Source organism: Anneissia japonica, unplaced genomic scaffold (assembly GCF_011630105.1).
Source record: "Anneissia japonica isolate Jap-2015-1 unplaced genomic scaffold, ASM1163010v1 scaffold1812_len1207588_cov181, whole genome shotgun sequence".
In the NCBI taxonomy this organism is placed as follows: domain Eukaryota; kingdom Metazoa; phylum Echinodermata; class Crinoidea; order Comatulida; family Comatulidae; genus Anneissia; species Anneissia japonica.
In genome coordinates this window covers 899,642-918,175 of record NW_022726379.1, presented here as the reverse complement: position 1 = coordinate 918,175, position 18,534 = coordinate 899,642, and the positions used below count along the sequence as shown (strand labels likewise).

The window sequence follows — 18,534 nt, the reverse complement described above, 5'->3', positions numbered from 1 at the left end:
TTTTACAGTAAACCAACCAATCAAAATGGTGCCGCAATAGGGAAACATCAACAATTACTGTACCAGGATTCTCCAGCTGGAAAAAGGCAGCAACCGTGCAAGCAACCGACGGTCGGAGGCAACATGAAAGTCCTAGAAGCACTTTGGGGAAAAATAATAATAAAAATAAACTGCTATCAAAATTAATGTAATCTAAATTATCTATATGCACCAAGCCATCTCGGAATCGTGAAAGAAATTTCAATTTTTTTAAAGCAAAATTGGCAACTGTTTCTTTCATGATTCTTTAGTACCATGAATAAAATTGCATCAAACAATTTTAAACTTGAAAAACTATTGTACAGGCCTACAGGTTGTGATATTACATTCTAAGCAGGTGTATTGCATGTTATCACCTAGTTACCACCCTTCTCGCATCATGCAAGACGGTCCCGAATTTCAAAGTGATTTTGGTTTAAACACGCATTTTGCAGAAACACAAGCATGATCATAAATTTGTCACGCATTTAGCATAAGTCTATCAGTGATAATCAATTCAGGGAAAAATGTATATAAAATTAGAAGAAATTATTTTAAAACAGCCTAAAAATACTTAGATCATTGGAACGCCGCCACATCTTCCACCTCGGGGCTCCTCCCCCTCCTAGACCCCGACAGAGGCTCTGGCCCCTGTCAACTGTTGTAGTCATTCATACATTCATTGTATTCGATCACGCATTTCAAATCTCTCAGGTTGGTAACTATGTGATCAATCAATTTAAAACTCATACTGTTTTCTATAAAATACTATTTTCGCTACTAGAACATTTAGATAGAAATTCAATTGGTTTCTGTAGGTACAGCATGCCATATTTTTTGTTTCTGGTCAAAACTAAGAAATACTTGAACATATGTAGAAGCGTGTGGCACAGCGTGTAAGGTGTTGGACTCTTGCCTCTCTCCACTCAGGTGTATAGATGGGTACCTGGTAGTTATGTGGTTATGTGAGTAAGCAGCATGACTAGGGATACTCCTCATGGAGCTGAGAAAGTTACACGAAAATGTATATAGTTTGCCAACTAAGTATCCAGTGACCAGGGTTTCAAGAATGTGAAAGGCACCATATAAATACTAAAAAAAAAACATAACATATAGGTTCCAGTAACAAAATCTGTTATAAAAAAAAGGATTTGTAGAACTGTGATTAATTTCGCTCATATGCCAAAATAATGTATAAAATAGAAAAAAAATAAAAATATAATCAGTGTCAATGAACGGTTTTTGCAATATCTTTTGAACCATCTTGATACAAAGCTGCTTGTATCTATGAAAGATGCTTTATTTCCTTTACCTTCCTTCAGGCTTGTTTTTCAATCGTCATGAGTCTATTTTCATAAATTTTCCGTAGGCTCTTACTCCATATGAACCTACCAAAGGTAATTATGTTATGAATCATACTACACCAATAATAATATACTGTAAAACCATAGAAGCCTTGGGCTTCTTTGCTAACTTTGAATGGTTTTTTTTTTCTATCGAAATGAGCTTCTTTTCCAAAGTAAAGAAGGGGGGGGGGGTGGCTTCTTTTGAAAATGAAAGCTGTAAATTTCGAGAATTACTACTCTAAAACAATAAATATGGCCACTGCCACACCAGTCTGTATTATTGAGTGTATTAACTGGAATTAAATCACCTACACAACTGTATAAACCAAGTGTGTTTATAATATATTTTGTTTCCTTTAAATTCATGTAAAGTGTGTGTCTTTACAATCTCGAAAAGAAGCTCATGCTATCTTGAAAAGCTCATGGGTTTCTGTTTAAGATGGGCTTCTTTTTGAGACTACTTTTGTAAAATATAGGACTTCAATTCGTGATGGGCTTCTTCTCAAGATTAAACCTATTGGGCTTTTATTTGAGGTTTTACAGTAGCATAAGACACTAAAAGTTGGCACAGGAAATACAGCTTCTTTTACCTTTGTCATACAATTTCTGTATTTTCCAATAAAAGGTAATTTAGCATCAACTGTACCAAACTAACTGTCAGCAAATTTTGATTTTAATATACCTGTACCCTTTTTTTTCAATCATATCATTTTTTTTTTTTGATTTTCAGAAATTCTTGATTTCTGATTGTTCGTTAATCAACTTCAGTGTCTGTTGACACCTGTGTCATAGTGGCACTGATTAAACAAAGTATTAGTAGTCTGCTAGCTACATTAGTAAACTTGTAATTTATTGTGTTTGGTTCAATAAGATTTTAATACTTTATAAGTAGTCTCAGAATGCTTCTCCATAATATAATGTATCATGGAATGCATTGAATAAATCACTGCATTTTGTATACCCAAACTTTCCCACAGGAAAATGGGGATAATATGCCTTGCACAGGACATAAGCGACTTTCAAAGTCAGAGCATCCACTTCTACACATATGATACTCAATAGTTATATATTTAGTTACACTATCACTCAACTTGGTCAAAAAATCCTTCATGTAAAGGTAAATAAGTCTTTCAATATGGATGGTCCGAAGGGATATGAATCGTCTTCAGACAAATAACAGACAAATATTTTGGCTACTGCGACAGCGAATACATGAGATATCCTTATTAGGAAAAATGATGCACCATCTGGTTTCAAGATATCAATAAAAAGTTATCACTGAACATTAATGATCCAAATCCTGGATGTGAAAATAATTAATTTTATTTGGCTTTTATATTAAGGAAACACATGGATTTCCTATCAATGCAATGATTGAAATATACACCAATTTCAAACACTCAGTACATGTCAATAAAATTGCTATAACCTTCTGATCAATTTATTTTAGCACTTAGCTAAATAATAAACTGCTAAAAATACCAAAGATAGAACAAACTCTTTAATAGCTTAGTGGTAAATGTATTAAGCTGCCAAATATAATTGTTTCAATAACTAATCAAAGTATAAACTTCTCACCTAAAACATATGCACCTGTTATCTGAAATAATATAAGATATTGAAGACATCTGAAGATAAAAAATGTATAGTATAAAGGCATAGAATAAAGAAAAAGTTATATTATTTGTGATGTTTATTCTATAAACTTAAGTGAAATTAGCTGAGGGAAACAAGATTTTTCGAACAAGAACACTTCATAGGAGTGATGTTTTGCTCTACCTGACATGTTATCGTACCGAATACTCAGTATCCCCAAATACTTGGGAAAACAATTTCGCAAGTGATTTCGCAAACTCGGTAGTCTAGTGGTTATGGTGCCAGGTTAGTTATCTGGAGGTTATGGGTTCGTTTCCCACCCATATCACTTGCGAAATTTTTTTCACAAGTATTTGGGGTCATACTGAGTATTCGGTATGATAACATGTAATATAATTACAGTAAAATGTCATTATTTTACATACCCCTTGGTACCAAGGTGTATTGAAAAATTGATTAAACTGAAAAATATGTAAACTAGTATGTGTCTATTTGTGTACCTTTGCATGTTGTTGATGTTTGTGTACCGCATTGCAAGGCAGGGGCAGGCGATTGATCATAGACCGTTAATATGCTTGGCTGTTACGTATTTAGATAGTCAACAAATTGAGGAGTGATACTGAATAAACCGCGCGTGGAAATCGTGTCATTCAACCAGTGGCAAGAATGAGAGCATAATAATAAGAATCATCATTTCCGATCGTTTGTGGTACCGCTTGTTTGGGAATCTACAATTACAAGTGCGTTCAAATCGTTTTGGGTATTGCACACTTGCTCAGGGTAGTCTAGTGATGTTTTATTTTTTCATTTGCACCTAGCCTTGGAATTTCCCTACTCATAGTTTAGTATTTAAAGAACAATACAACACACTTATTTTCATTAATAATAATATGCTTTATTACTTTAAATATCAGTTTTTTTTATGTTATATTCATTCGTTGATGACATCATCGATTTCGTAGGTCATTTATAAAATCAACGATTCCTAAATTGACATTCATAAAACGGACATTTTGCTGTATATGGAATGTCTAGATAGTCTTAAGTGAGACTGACAGCATAAAAAGCTTCAGTGCAGGCCAATTTCAATTTCATTCAATTCCTTTTCTACTGTACCAGATACCATAGCCGTTCGGGTGGTAAAGACAAGCACTTATGTGGATAAAAGTCTAAAAGGGCACTAGCATTATCCTGCATTAGCTTGAACTCACAAACTTCCTGATTTAAAGTTCCTGGCCTACCTCATTAATTCAGTTTGCTGGGGCAGTTTTGGTTATACCAGCATGTGTCAGACGGTGACAGAAAAAAACAGCACTATAAGGCTGAATCTTATAAGTTAAACTTCAAATGGGGCACTAAAATGTTATATAAGTAGCCTTATATAACATTAGTAGGCTGTTGAATAATAATACCCAAATATTTATAAGGCGCCAATTCCAAATTGAGTACAATGGTACACCAGCACAAAGTGCAATCTTCTCTGCTCCCTGGGGAGTATCCCTAGTTACTCGCTACTTCTTTAGCGCATGAAACTAGAACATTCAATGCCGCAACATCCTACCAGGTACCTATTTATACTCCTTGGTAGAGAGAGACGAACGTAGATAAAGTGCCTTGCGACTTGCACAGAGAGAGTTTTGAACCCCTGACCTCAAGGTTGGGAAGTTCAAGTCACAATCGGTGCACCAACCGCATCTCACTCATGAACCATTGAAAATAAGATGCTGAATGTTAAATAATGTGATGAATTTGTATTTAGCAATAGAATACTAAATGTGTCAGTAAATGTTAAATGTGCATTATATTTTACTACGGAAAATTATATTACATTTTTGTCATATTTTTGTAAGTGCACACACACTTGAAATTGAGAGGTAGATAACTAATCCAAAAACTGAAGCACAAAATAGTACCCTTTGTAAAAACAGGGAAGTCAAAGACAAACTTCACTTTATTTTAAATTGCCCCATTTATAACATAAGAAGAAAACTATTCATGGAACTCAAATTTAATCTTCAATTTCATAATATGCCAAAAAATGAAAAATGTCATTATATTACGGGTGCAAACAAGTTTGATGTAATCAAGCTGGTCATGGAATCTGTAGAATAAGCCTTTGAAAGACATATAGTCCTTCAGGCTCCCACTTGAGTCAGCTAACTAAAGTGGAATACTGTACATCCCCAAATGAACAACATTTGATTGTATTTGATTTTTTATTTTGTATGATCATACCCATTTGTATACTGTACATGGTGAATCAATAAACTAAGTTATATGTACATCTGAATGCTAAACACACTGTGGAATGTATGCTAAACATATTGAATGGAATGGACTACAGAATGCTAAATGTGCCAGTAAATGCTAAATGCTTAAAAAAAAAGAAAAAAAAAGCTAAATATGCTGAAAGTAAAGCCAGGTACTCATTGAGCCCGGTGGTCGTTGACCGACGCGATTGTACGAAGAACACAAAGGCACAACAGATCCTTTTTAATGACGATCAGTTCAGACTGCCACTGACAATCAATGGATGGCATCGCATTGTCTAATGGTCACGGGGAGCGGTGTTGAATTCAAAGAGTGCTGCAGAATATACTAAATGCACTGCTGGTTGCTAGTATAGTAAAATACGCAAAAAGGAATGGGTTGCAAAACCCTCCATGTGTAGCTAAATTCAATATGCAGTGGCAATCCTGGAATTCCAAATAGACGGGGTCCAGGGAGGTATTTTGACATATTGAGGGTCATGGTTGGGGCTGAGGTGCAAAATTGTATGATTATGGCACATCTAGATGGCTGGAAATGGCACTCTAAGACTTGAATTTGATAAAATTTCCTTTTTCTGAAAAATTTAATGTAGGGAGGAGGGCCCTGGGTCATCTGGCCTATTGAATCTGCCTATGATATGCACCAACCATTATGAGCTAAAATATAGAAAAAGAAATAAAAACATGAAAATAGAAATTTATGTCGCAAAAAAATGGCAACATTCAATGTACAAAGTTAAAGATTATAATCTTGTTTCATGACCTTAAATTTATACAAGTCAAATCCCTTTAGTTCAACATATCCATAGCAACAACATAAAAAACACTATTATTCTACTTTCACTCTTCAGGATCTTAATTATCATCAGTATGCTCAATGCGAGTCAACATCTTAATGTCTGCCAAGTAAAGGTTATAATTTACACAAACACAGAATGAGAGACGACATACTCAACCAGAATTATACTTAAGGATATAGTAGGACTGCATCACTCAACATGATATGGTCTATTTTCAATTGCATGAAAAGCCACCTAAGCCATGCGGTACTAATCACTTCCTCAGATGTGATTGCTCTGGCGCTTGATTCAATCATGAATTGCATGTGCAGGAAAACAAAATTAGTGTGCAATAAAACTTCAATTATAAAGCAAACAGATATGCAAACCATAAACATACACACATTACTGTATGTAGGATAAAGTAATAAGGAGACACATTACAGTGTATGCGTGGGCACAGGCTGTGTACACAACTACAAACAATTAAAAGGTAATGGGCTTTTGTAGGGTTTTAAGCAACTGATTAATCTCAAAGCATTTGAAATAAGTAGAGTATGGCATTATCATCAATAAACATAATGTATGATATATATATCCATTGTGTATGTGCCTTCAAGAGAGGTTGGCCCCTGCTGCACTATAAAGAAAAGCTGAAATCTAAACTCAAGCTCAAAATGGGATCGGAAACTGCTAAATAATAACCTATATACAGTAGAGGAAAAACTGCTCAAAAAAAAAAAAACAAAAAAAAAACATAGAGCCAGTTAAAACTATCAGTAAAATAAATAATAAATAAACCCGAGATCAAATAGTTCAACTAGGATTACTTCTTTGCGAGTGAGGCATGCGCCTATGCACTTCGTTGAGTACGAAAGTAATTGTAAAACATGCATTTGTGGGACAACGTGTGTGCATGTTAGACATGCGCTTATTCCTGGCCCAATTCCAATTGGCCAGTTGTTACAGTAAATCTGATCGATATTCTGGAAAGTCCCATTATTATTGAAGATCGGTTTCATCTGGTCAAGCAGAAAACTCTACAGGATATGAGCTAATAGATGGTGGCCACTACAAAAACTAGAGGATGTATTGGCTTTTACACTTCATGTTAAAGAACGTGGACTTAAACCAGATTTTCTCATGAACTACTAGTCTACTTTTTTAATCCTATCAAAAACTTTACTGCTTACAGTAGACCAGGGGATCACCCACAAAGTCAGGCATTATTTTCTGTGGGGTACTCTGGTTGTGAACTGGGCAATACATCGCAATATTTTTTAGAACAGTGCACTGCATTCCTATAATAATGTGCACAAATTCCACACAGGGTGGTTCTACCTTTAACGATACAACTGACTTCGATAATTTTTCAACTATTTTAAGATCATTCAATATTGTCAATAAATTTCATTTACTTCTAGTTTTTTGGACAATAGAGAAATCTTGAATCTTGATCTTCAAACAGCCATATTTTATTTGCAGGAAATTGTTGTAATACTTACACACTGAGGGAGCCAGTTGGCCAAAAGACATATTAAAATTTATCATTTCATTGTACATACAATCAATGGTTGGATCAGAAGAATGAGGAACTAACTGATTTTGTTTTAGTAGGTTGTGTTATATCAAGTAAAGACAGACCCCTCTACGTTTTTGTCTACAGTATGTTGACCTATGTGTCAGACATAGTCATAAGATGTATTTTTGTATGTTACGTGGCCTATGGGAAATCCAGTCACATACTCTACGTGTTTTTGTGTCATAAGAAAGAGCATTCATTTTGTGATGGATTTCACCCTGTGCTTTGCTCTTGTGCTTCTAAATTGAATAAATCAAAATCATCCTGTGAAAGTATGTAATAAATCCTGTAAGTTGCATAACAACTTTAAAGAGGAAACACAACTTAAACAACACAGCAATATGTAGGAATATGAATATCAAAATTCTTAGTTTTTCTTCTGAAGTATGAATAATCAATTTACACAAAAGTCTGACTGGTTTTTATCTGCAATCAGATTATATCTGAAAAGAAATAATGTATTCCCAAAAAGATCAAATTATACCTACCTATGCATTCTAGTTTACTTAGTGGGTTCTTGAACGTCGTTAATTTGACAAGTTCGTCAACAGCACGTTTGTATGGAAAGCTAGTAGGATCACTTGTGGTATCCACTGTACTTAGGCAAAACTTTTTGATGACGCCGACATGCTCAGGTAAAGAACCTTGGTATCGTGTCATTGCAATGGCTGCATTTCGTTCTTTAGAAAGATTGGCAATTCTATGAAAGTAAACAGAGAAAAGTACAATTTTTAATTTATTAAATTCTTCAATTTATTTATTTTTATTAGTCTGTTCTTTTCACTAAAAGCAACATTTTTCTTAAGGTAACACAAGTATTTACAAATATAGTGAGGACTGAATTTGATTGAGGTATGTGAGTTCAACTGCCTTTGAAAGATAAAAATAACAAGTAAAGAGCTGACAAATCTTGTAGATGATGACCTAAATGCCTATTATTTGATAAAAAGCTAAAATAGGTTTTTAAAACTTTTTATTATTTTTCTTAAAAAGACTGTCGCTAGCAGCACCAAAATGCACAAAGTATTTGTTTGTGACATACTGTACTCTATTGTGCTTTAGTTGTTTTCATGCACTTCTTCAATCTATACTGTAATATGGTTGTGATTAGCTAATAACAATTCTTTCCTATAGTTTTCAGCTTATTAGCTAGTGAAAATAGTTCTTCTCATCAATTAAAAGATAATTTTCTACACTCAAATTTAGTAAACATGTAATTAATGGATTTCAAGTCTCCTTTTTAGTATCACTTTTAAAGAAATAATTATAAAGAGAAATAATTTCAGGTGGTTAGTTTCCCGAGGGAGAAGCATCTTTAAGCCTGTGTTAGCCAAGTCAAGGCTGCACCTGTTTTGGGCCAGTCATGTTCTTACTAAAGTGCCTTGTTAATAGGCAGTTTTGAATCATCGCTATTTCCTATGCTTCTGAACAGTAGTGATAACATAAAAAAAAAATTCAAAGTGACACTTGACAAATTCCACTAGAATGAAAACTGTAAAAGCGATATAAAAAAAAAATAGAATGATTAATAAAAGCTAATTAATAATAATCATTAAGGTATTCAGTTACAAAAATTTATTAGATTTATGATATTTATGTGAACTTGCCGTAAACTGAAAGAAATGTTCTGAATTATTTTTATACTACAGTAAATTAATTCCAAATGCTGTAGGCTTACTTATTACAGTCTGTTAGGACAGAATATTGTACAACAGGAAGCATAGTTAGAATGTATTTTTTTTCGTGCCGCACCTTTAGGCTGTAACGATCAAGAGGAAATAGTCATTAAAAACTGTAGGTAGCGGTAGCTTTTACTACGAAGAAATGGGAATTCCAAACTAAGCAATGCACAGTTACAAAATAACGTCCATGAATTATCTATAAAAACACAGTGAGCATGCGCTTGGAAATGCTAGACAGCCAGTGAGCATGTGCATTGAGTAAGTGACGTTATCGAGCCATGTTCAGCATGCACAATTACAAAAATGACGTCACAGGAACCAAATAGCGGCTGCGAAGACGTCTCAGGAACCAAATAACGACTGCATAGAGGGTATGATTACCAAAAAAAAATCGTCTTAGGAACCAAACAGCGGCTGCGAAGAGGGTATGAAACTATATATGTTATGGATGGAAAATAATGAGAACTCGAGCGGGTCGAAAGCCTCTATTTTGGCTATCTTTACAGCCAGTTCAACAGTGTTCGTCAGGGGGAATTGTAATTAAATTATAGCAAAAAAAAGTAAATTTTAGGCTCTAGGGTCAAGCTCACTATAATCGTGCAAACCCGGTCGTCCTTGTTTCACCAACTGGGAATGACAAAATATGATAATAATGTGGAAAGTGTTACCAAAATTCAAAAGACCATAATATATTAGAAAAGTGTACCAAATTTCATGGAGTTTTGATAACTAACAACAGAGTTATGACGATATTCATAGTCATGAGTATGCAAAATTCGTGTGTCGCCAGATAAAAAATTGTAGCAATCTGCCATTCAATAAATGCTGTGCACCACAGGGCTTATAGTTACCGATTTGTAACCTGGTTGGAAGGTTGTCAATTTGTACTATAAGTTTTTTAAATCGATGTGGGTTTAGTATGGTTATGGTACAGTTTATCTGTGTCGCCAAATGCACGTAATTTACGTTACATAATCGTAATTGCTAGGAAAAACATATATTATTGCAGAAAAACTTTAAGGTACAGTAATAACTAATATTTGCTTAATATAAGATGTTATGAATACTGTATTGTTAATTCGGGAAAGTAGAAAAGCCATCTGCAAAATATGGTCTTAAACTTGAAATTTTGATTGTCGCTTTTAAGCAGTGAAACATACATTACCTGATTTCTTCATATACCAATTCAAGAATTTGAACCAAACTAAACGTGAGAAGTAGTTAAGTAATAAGCATGGATACAGTGTCAGTAAATCATCATTGGTGTTAAGTAATCATGTTTAATTAGTAATTGCAATTAAAAAAGTTAATTTACGTTACTGTAACCTACATTACGTTTTGGAATATTAATCCATATTAATGAAATATAGAGGGCATAGAACTATTATAAATGACTTTATTTACGCCGCCAATGACACATGAAAGTCTTAGAACCTTCTGAGAAAAAATGGCATTGAACAATTGACACCCAGAACCTTGTGTTTACCAACTTTGTGTTTCCCTCGAATGTTGGTCCTACGCCCATCATTAAAGTGAAGCAATTTGGTAAGTATTTATTATAGGCTGTGTCTCGACTATATTTAGTTAACAAAATAGTTGATATTTATAATTAAATGTTAAGTTGAAAATTTCAGGCAATAGCTTAGGCCTAGTTGAAAGGAATACTACATTGTTAAATGTCACGTATGTTAAACACACGGTAACGTATGTTATTGTTGATATAGCAAGTAATAAACATCATTTAATAAAAACATGGGCAGTGGCTGATATATTTACTTTCTTTTACATTTATCCTAACATACAGTGACTCTCTATAGGAATGATATCATTCATGGAAATTATCCCTATTGCATATATTTCTGATTTATGTTGATGGTAACGTATATTACAGTAAAATATTGTGTGTACATTATAATTGCGAGTAAATTCATGAAAGCAAAGGTTACACATTAAATAAATTTACCTAATCAACATTCTCTAACATCAAATAGATAAGATGACAACAAATATAAATAATCTTTGTGATGTTCTATTAGATGAGTAATCCTAGTAATGTAGGTTACAAAACTTTATCAAATTGAAAGAATGAGCAAAACTAGGGGCTTAACCACATTATCTTAAAAAAAGAACATATTATCAACTACTTCAATGATTTAAAAAAAAAACCATACCTAAAATAAATAAAAACAAATAAAATGTTCTTGTTGATTTTAGACAAAAATACTCTTTTATAGTCATTTATGATAGCTTTGAAAAATGTGCTCATTTTAAATGTGAGGTTATCATTTATTTTTAATAACATGTACTGTATATACACAAAATTAAGAAGAGAAATTATAATTTTGCTTCATTTTACAACGATAGACTTATGATCGTTGTTACATAATTATATGAAACTTACGTTACTAACATTTACATACAAAATGCGATTATCATTGGAAGTGTACAGTATGTTTAACAAATTTATGTAATTTGTTACCAGAGCATCTCTGTATGGTTGTTAATTCGAAAGATATACCGGTATGTTGTTTGTTTACTTTTAGTGAGCGAAAATGAAAAGTATCAACCGGATTAAAATATATTGTTATATTATTACAGCATCAATTATTCAAAACAATATAAATGTGTAATTATTTGGGTGTGGCACTTTTTCCCTACTTGTTTTTTATTGGTCATCCTATGTATAATGATATAGGACAGGGGGATACGTCTCCAAATATTTTTAATGGAATGGGGAGTTGTTCCTCTCACTTTTCATCCGCAATGTAATAATTTCATAAGCCAAGGAGATGCCTGAAAATTGTTGAAATTAATTGCATTGATGACCACCAGATGGTGTGTGCCACTGATACAAAAGTGTTCCAATAAAGTTCAGTTCAGTTCAGTTAGACCCATGTTTTAACGAAATGGTGCTGTACAATCGGCACTCTATCTCTGCCCACAACATCTGAATTAGGCCTACTTATAATAGTCCTACACGACTCGAGTGCGTGTGTCTTTGTTATAATTTGAAAAGTATGAGAAAAAGCATGTCATAATATAATAATAATAATAATGATATTAATAATAATAATAATAATAATAATAATAATAATAATAATAATAATAATAATAATAATAGGTGAAGTAAATTAAAAATACATCAAAGTAAATTGAGTTTATTTTCAATGGAACATCACAGCGATGATCAGATGACGAGATCCTGGATCTCGTCATGTGTACATGCTTTAGAAGAGATGATGACGAGATCCTGGATCTCGTCATGTGTACATCCTTTAGAAGAGATGATTAGATGACGAGATCATGGATCTCGTCATGTGTACATCCTTTAAAAGAGATGATCGGATGACAAAATCCTGGATCTCGTCATGTGTACATGCTTTAGAAGAGATGATGACGAGATCCTGGATCTCGTCATGTGTACATCCTTTAGAAGAGATGATTAGATGACGGGATCATGGATCTCGTCATGTGTACATCCTTTAGAAGAGATGATTAGATGACGGGATCATGGATCTCGTCATGTGTACATCCTTTAGAAGAGATGATCGGATGACAAAATCCTGGATCTCGTCATGTGTACGTCCTTTAGAAGAGATGATGACGAGATCCTGGATCTCGTCATATGTACATCCTTTAGAAGAGATGATGACGAGATCCTGGATCTCGTCATGTGTACATCTTTTAGAAGAGATGATCGGATGACAAAATCCTGGATCTCGTCATGTGTACGTCCTTTAGAAGAGATGATTAGATGACGAAATAGATCTCGTCATGTGTACATCCTTTAGAAGAGATGATCAGATGACGAGATAGATCTCGTCATGTGTACATCCTTTAGAAGAGATCATTAGATGACAAGACCCTGGATATCGTCATGTGCATTCTTTAGAAGAGATGATCATAGATCTCGTCATATCCTTTAGAAGAGATGATTAGATGACAAGACACTGGATATCATCATGTGTACATCCTTTAGAAGAGATGATCAGATGACAAGATCCTGGATCTCGTCATCTGAATATCTGGGAGGTCACTTTAAGCTTCCGTACTTATCCTTTACAATAAATGAGCATAGGGCTATATTTATTGATCTATAGGAAAATACAGTTACAGATTGATTTTTGAAACAGCTAACTTAAATACGATTACAAAACTTACACATAGGATAAATTTGGTAGTAGCTGTATACACAATTTGAATAAGCTACAGAAGTTGCGGCATTTTTTTTTATAGGAAATATTTCTTATTATATTTATAGTGATTATTATTATTACAGTACCATATTAGTAAAGGAAGACATAAAAATGTTCATTAATATTAATACAGTATTTTTGTTTTCGTTTATTATTTTATAGCCTGTTGAAAGTCCATCTGATTATTATAATCAAATTTAATTAATTAAATTTATATTTACTTAAATATATTTATTTTGTTTTGTCAGTCGTGTTTTCGAGAGCTCCCGGACAAATGATCTAGGATTACTATAAAGCTCCTGAGCAATCCTGTCTAGCGCGACTGTCTTGGTTCCCTATTTTGTTTTACATACCACAAACAGATTCCAGGCATCTGATAGCTTAAGAAGCGGGCTTCAACCATCACTCCTATGACGTAGGTTTGAATGATAGTTCATTTTTTCCATGGGAAAAAATACTATCACCCTAAATGAATCAATAGCACTTTTTTGCAATGTTGCGACGTGTAATCTAGGCCGCCACCAACAACATTGCTATGCAATTTGTGACATGTCCGGATAGTAAAGGGGACACGACCTCTACGACACTGAGAGAGATTGGCCCTTTGATCGCCTAGTCCTAGGTATTGTGTATTCTCTTCATTACTTTTTTAGGTCTTGTAGAATCTATGTATGAGGCATAAAAAAATACTGACTGCTCAAAATTTGGGGAACGGTGAAATCTATAGCCCTTATGAGCAGTCAATATTTGTTTTATATTTTACTTATTTTGTAATGTGTTTATGTAACATTGGACAAAATAAATGAAATCAAATTATTTATTCAATTTATATAAATATTGATATCTGATGATTTGGTGCATTATAAGTGCTGTTTTATTAATATTATTTATTATAATCACATTACAATCAATCCTCCAATTTGCATAATTTTGGGAAAAAGCAGTCCAAATAGTTGCAAAATTAGAATTCAAAATAAATGTCAAGATCAAATCCATTGCCTTGCTGAGGTTTGGCAATATGATATTGACATTGAAATTTCATTTAGAGTATAACCAAAACTTTAACTTTTACGATTACTAGTATACAGAAAATAATATTTTTTATTTATTTAATTATTTAGGCACACAACACATGTACTAAGGATTGTCAATAGTGAATATTTCGCTGTCCTACTTGTAGTTAAAAATCCCTCATAAAAAATACAATCATTAAAACAATTCACAATGTATAAAGCATAAAATTCATTAGTAAAAGTTACCTAAAAAACAAACAAAAGGCCAATACTGTACTATAACAGAAGTTAGATTGATGGATGGAATTGATGAAATTAATTCAAGGAGATGCAAGGATAGCCCAATAAATGAACAATTATACTGAGTACTTAATACTCATGAGAAAAAAACACAGACAGAAACTGAAACCAGGACCTTGGGGTTGGAAGGGAAGGCAAGCACCTTAACCACCAAGCTAGTCAACTCCACTAAAACATATAAGGTAACCATTATTAATTTTTTGATCAATAATACATTCTGAATTTAAGTAAAATATATTCATTTCATGTATTCCATTAATTTCATAAAACAGTAAGACAATTTCAAAAACACACAATACCTAGGCCTAAATGCTGTGTTGTTTTTTTTTCCATAGACAAAGATAAAATAATCAGAATTAATGTAGGAAGTAAGGCTAAATATACAGTCCTTTGAATTTAGAACATTACATCACTGAAGCGCCGATTAAAATAGAATGTGTTTTATTGCATTGTAGGGCTGTAGCCAGGATTATCAGTAAAGGGGTGCAATGACAGCAACCTTTCAATGAATGTCATGAGAATTTTGGGAATTTCTAATGGCTAAAAAAGAATTCCAGGAAGTTTTTTCAAAGAACGATTTTCTGTGGCAGTTGGAACAAGTCAGGTACATACAAAATTAACTGATTATAATATATCTTTCCAAAGTCACAGAATTAATTAATTTTATGTGCACAAGTCATTGAAAACTTTGACATCAGTGCAGTTTATAATACTTGGTAATGTCTCAAGACACACACCTCATGTAAATATTTTTTTAGACTCTGCAACCTAATATAACCGGAACAATGAATATTGGGAACTGCCTCCAACTAACTTAGGTCAATGACGGACAAAAGACTTAACATACGACCAAGAGAAATAACATTTGTATTTAGGATTAACCTTTACTGCAGAGGGCAAACAATACGATTCCTTGACATGTCAACCAGATGGCATGAAAGCCAACTTATTATATAGTACATCCCTATCCAATGTGGCATAATTGATCAAGCATACAGATCCCAAAATTGAAGATCCATCATCATCATCTGAGATCTAATATCTGTGACATCCAACCCTTTTGGAATGGGGGGGAGGGGGAAGGGAAGGTTGGGTAATAACCATCTACATTTTACTTATGTCACTGATTAGGCCCTATAACAAAATATTATTAGTTTATCACCTTACCTGGGTAGGAAAAGTGGTGAGGAAGGAAGGCTTTTTTTTAAATTTTTTTATTTTGCTAAAGCCAAATATCACCCTTGAGTGGCTTGCTGGTGCATTGATATTCAAAGTAAAACATGATTAGATAATGCAAACAATATGTACTAACTATTTTATAAAATAAATGAAAAAAAAAAATTGGGAAAAAAATCAATTAAAAAAAAAAAAAAAAATTTTCACAAATTTTTTTTTTCAGTACCGTAGGACACATGCACGTGGGGGTGATAAACTAATAATTTTTTTTATTGAGCCTTAGATTTTGGATCAGTATGCTGAACATTTCATAGCGATTAAGTGCATTAAGATCGTATTTTGAACAATGCCGTAGCCAGGATTATCAAACAGTGCGGGACAATATGAAGGTGGACCCACTTTACACGTAAATACAAATAATGTGGACCTATTTATTTAAAGTTTTACCCATTTTAAGATAAATATGAGAAATCTGGACAAATTTTTTTAAAGTGGACTCATTTTATGCATAAAACTACATAATTTGGACCCATTTTTTAAAATGTGGATCCATTCTTTGTGGACCCATTAGACAAATGGCGTGGGACTGTCCCAACAGCTAGCTACGGCATTGATTGTGAACATAACTATTCCATATTACTATCATTACTACATTTTGCATTTAATTCAAGGGGTTTTGATAAGTATGACAAAACACATCGAGTCCCCATCAGTCACCCCACCCCCGATCAAGACTCCAAGACACCACTAATGACCTGTGCCTGGGCCTTAGTTACTAGAAGTGTAAATTTCATGCATCTAGAATACGTCAATTAAAGTGTTTAATAAGGCAACATACAGAAGAGGGGGCGAGGTATGGCGCATCACCTCGTTCTAAAAAATAAATCAGTTTTGTAATGTTATTTTCATACCTGAATAGTTTCAAGAGCATTGGCCAAATCTCATGAAAGAACGGGTCTTCAATTAGTAGCGTGCATCGCTCACGAGCATTTCTTGAATCCAACTCTTCATAGACAGCAACAAACATTGATAATAATTTCTCTAAAAATAAAGATAATTAGCGAATTGATTGATTGATTGAATTTGTTTGATGCTCAAAATCATAGTTAGCAACCTGCAAGATTTGAAATGCGTGACCACGCCAAATGGCTTGGGGGCCGCCAGGGCCACCACCGCTGTCTAAAAAAGTTTAAAAAGTTAAATGAAGAACAATAAAAAAAATGTACATAATTAAAAACAGCACCCACAAAATGTGAATTTTTAAAAGTGTTCAAAGACTCAAAATTGAACCCAGTAGAATGATAAAACTATAGTGTACTGTTGTGTCTTAAAATATTTGTTAATGCATGACTTGAATGTAGTAATGTTGTGATTAATTTTAAATTGTTTGGGAGAGCATTGCTGTCTTTAATTGCAGAGAAGAAATGAATGTAGAGGTAGGACCAACTTTACTCTGTGCTCACAAGTGTTGTATATACGTGTACGCTTGACAATTTAATTTGACCAATATGAACTGTACATCACTTGTATCTTGACAATCTTCACTGAGAGGGATCATTCTATCATCTATAGCTGTTTCAATGTTTTGGATTTCATCATTTGTTGGAAAATTTTAGTGGCCAATGTAACAAATAAGCCTATCATACATAAAATATGTATTGGCGAGTTGAATGTCTGAGCGGTTAAGGCAGGGGCGCGGCAACCTACAGCCATAATATTGGCGCTTATTCAAACGACACGCTCGCCTTTGGTTCTGGAGGTGGAACAAGTCTTCTCGGAAATGGACTATAAACCGTAGGCCCAGTGTACACAATAGGCTCATGTGCACTTTAAAGAACCCAGTAGGCCTACATCTTTCAAGATGAGTAGGGGTTATCCCGAAGTACTGGTCCATACATCCCCTGTCGTCTTGTGATGGGGTTCCCACTCTGAAGAGTGATAAGTTCATTGTTTGGCATATCCTGGGCCCTAGTGCCTAAATAATAATAATAATAATTTTGGCTTATATAGCGCATTATGCTAAAGCCTCAATGCGCTTAACAGTAAAAATAAAATTCGAAAAAAAAAAAAATAATTCGAAAAAAAAAAAAAAAAAAAAAAATTAAGAAAAATACAAGTTAAAAAAGTATATAATGGACCAACATATTATAAAATATATATAAAAAAAAATATTTAATAATTATAATACATAACATAGATTATATACTGTAATAATAAATAAATTACCATAGATTAGAAAGTGCATTAACCAAAAAGGAGGTGGAACAGTTGCAAAGGTGGTAAAAATTATCACGACAAACACAAAATAGTTTTCAAGGCATGACATTTTTGAATAGCTGATCTAAATTTTAATTCAATGATGGTGAACAATATCAACGGCTACAGTTTAAATATCTCATTTGAACTCAATATACTGCTCATTCTTTTCTTACATTTTTTTGACTTTTTGTATTAGTGAACAATAATGATTGCCCCTGGAAATTGAGTTATATTTCCCATGAATCTAGCCACTTTAGATGACTGAAGGTGCTATTTTCTTTACTGGCATACAACCCATTCATTCCATAGGACAAAGG

General features: G+C 33.5%; 1 protein-coding gene across 4 annotated transcripts in view; it reads right to left on the bottom strand.

The window, feature by feature from the left end:
- LOC117113141 (VPS9 domain-containing protein 1-like) overlaps window positions 1-18,534 on the bottom strand; it is a 42,670-nt gene that overhangs the window by 7,086 nt on the left and 17,050 nt on the right. For all 4 annotated transcript variants that reach the window (XM_033256392.1, XM_033256393.1, XM_033256391.1 and 1 more), the window contains exons 11-12: window positions 16,870-16,999; window positions 8,080-8,291 (exon numbers count right to left, since the gene is read on the bottom strand). In XM_033256392.1, the coding sequence (XP_033112283.1) occupies window positions 8,080-8,291; window positions 16,870-16,999 (342 nt within the window). The remainder of the gene's footprint in view (window positions 1-8,079; window positions 8,292-16,869; window positions 17,000-18,534) is intronic.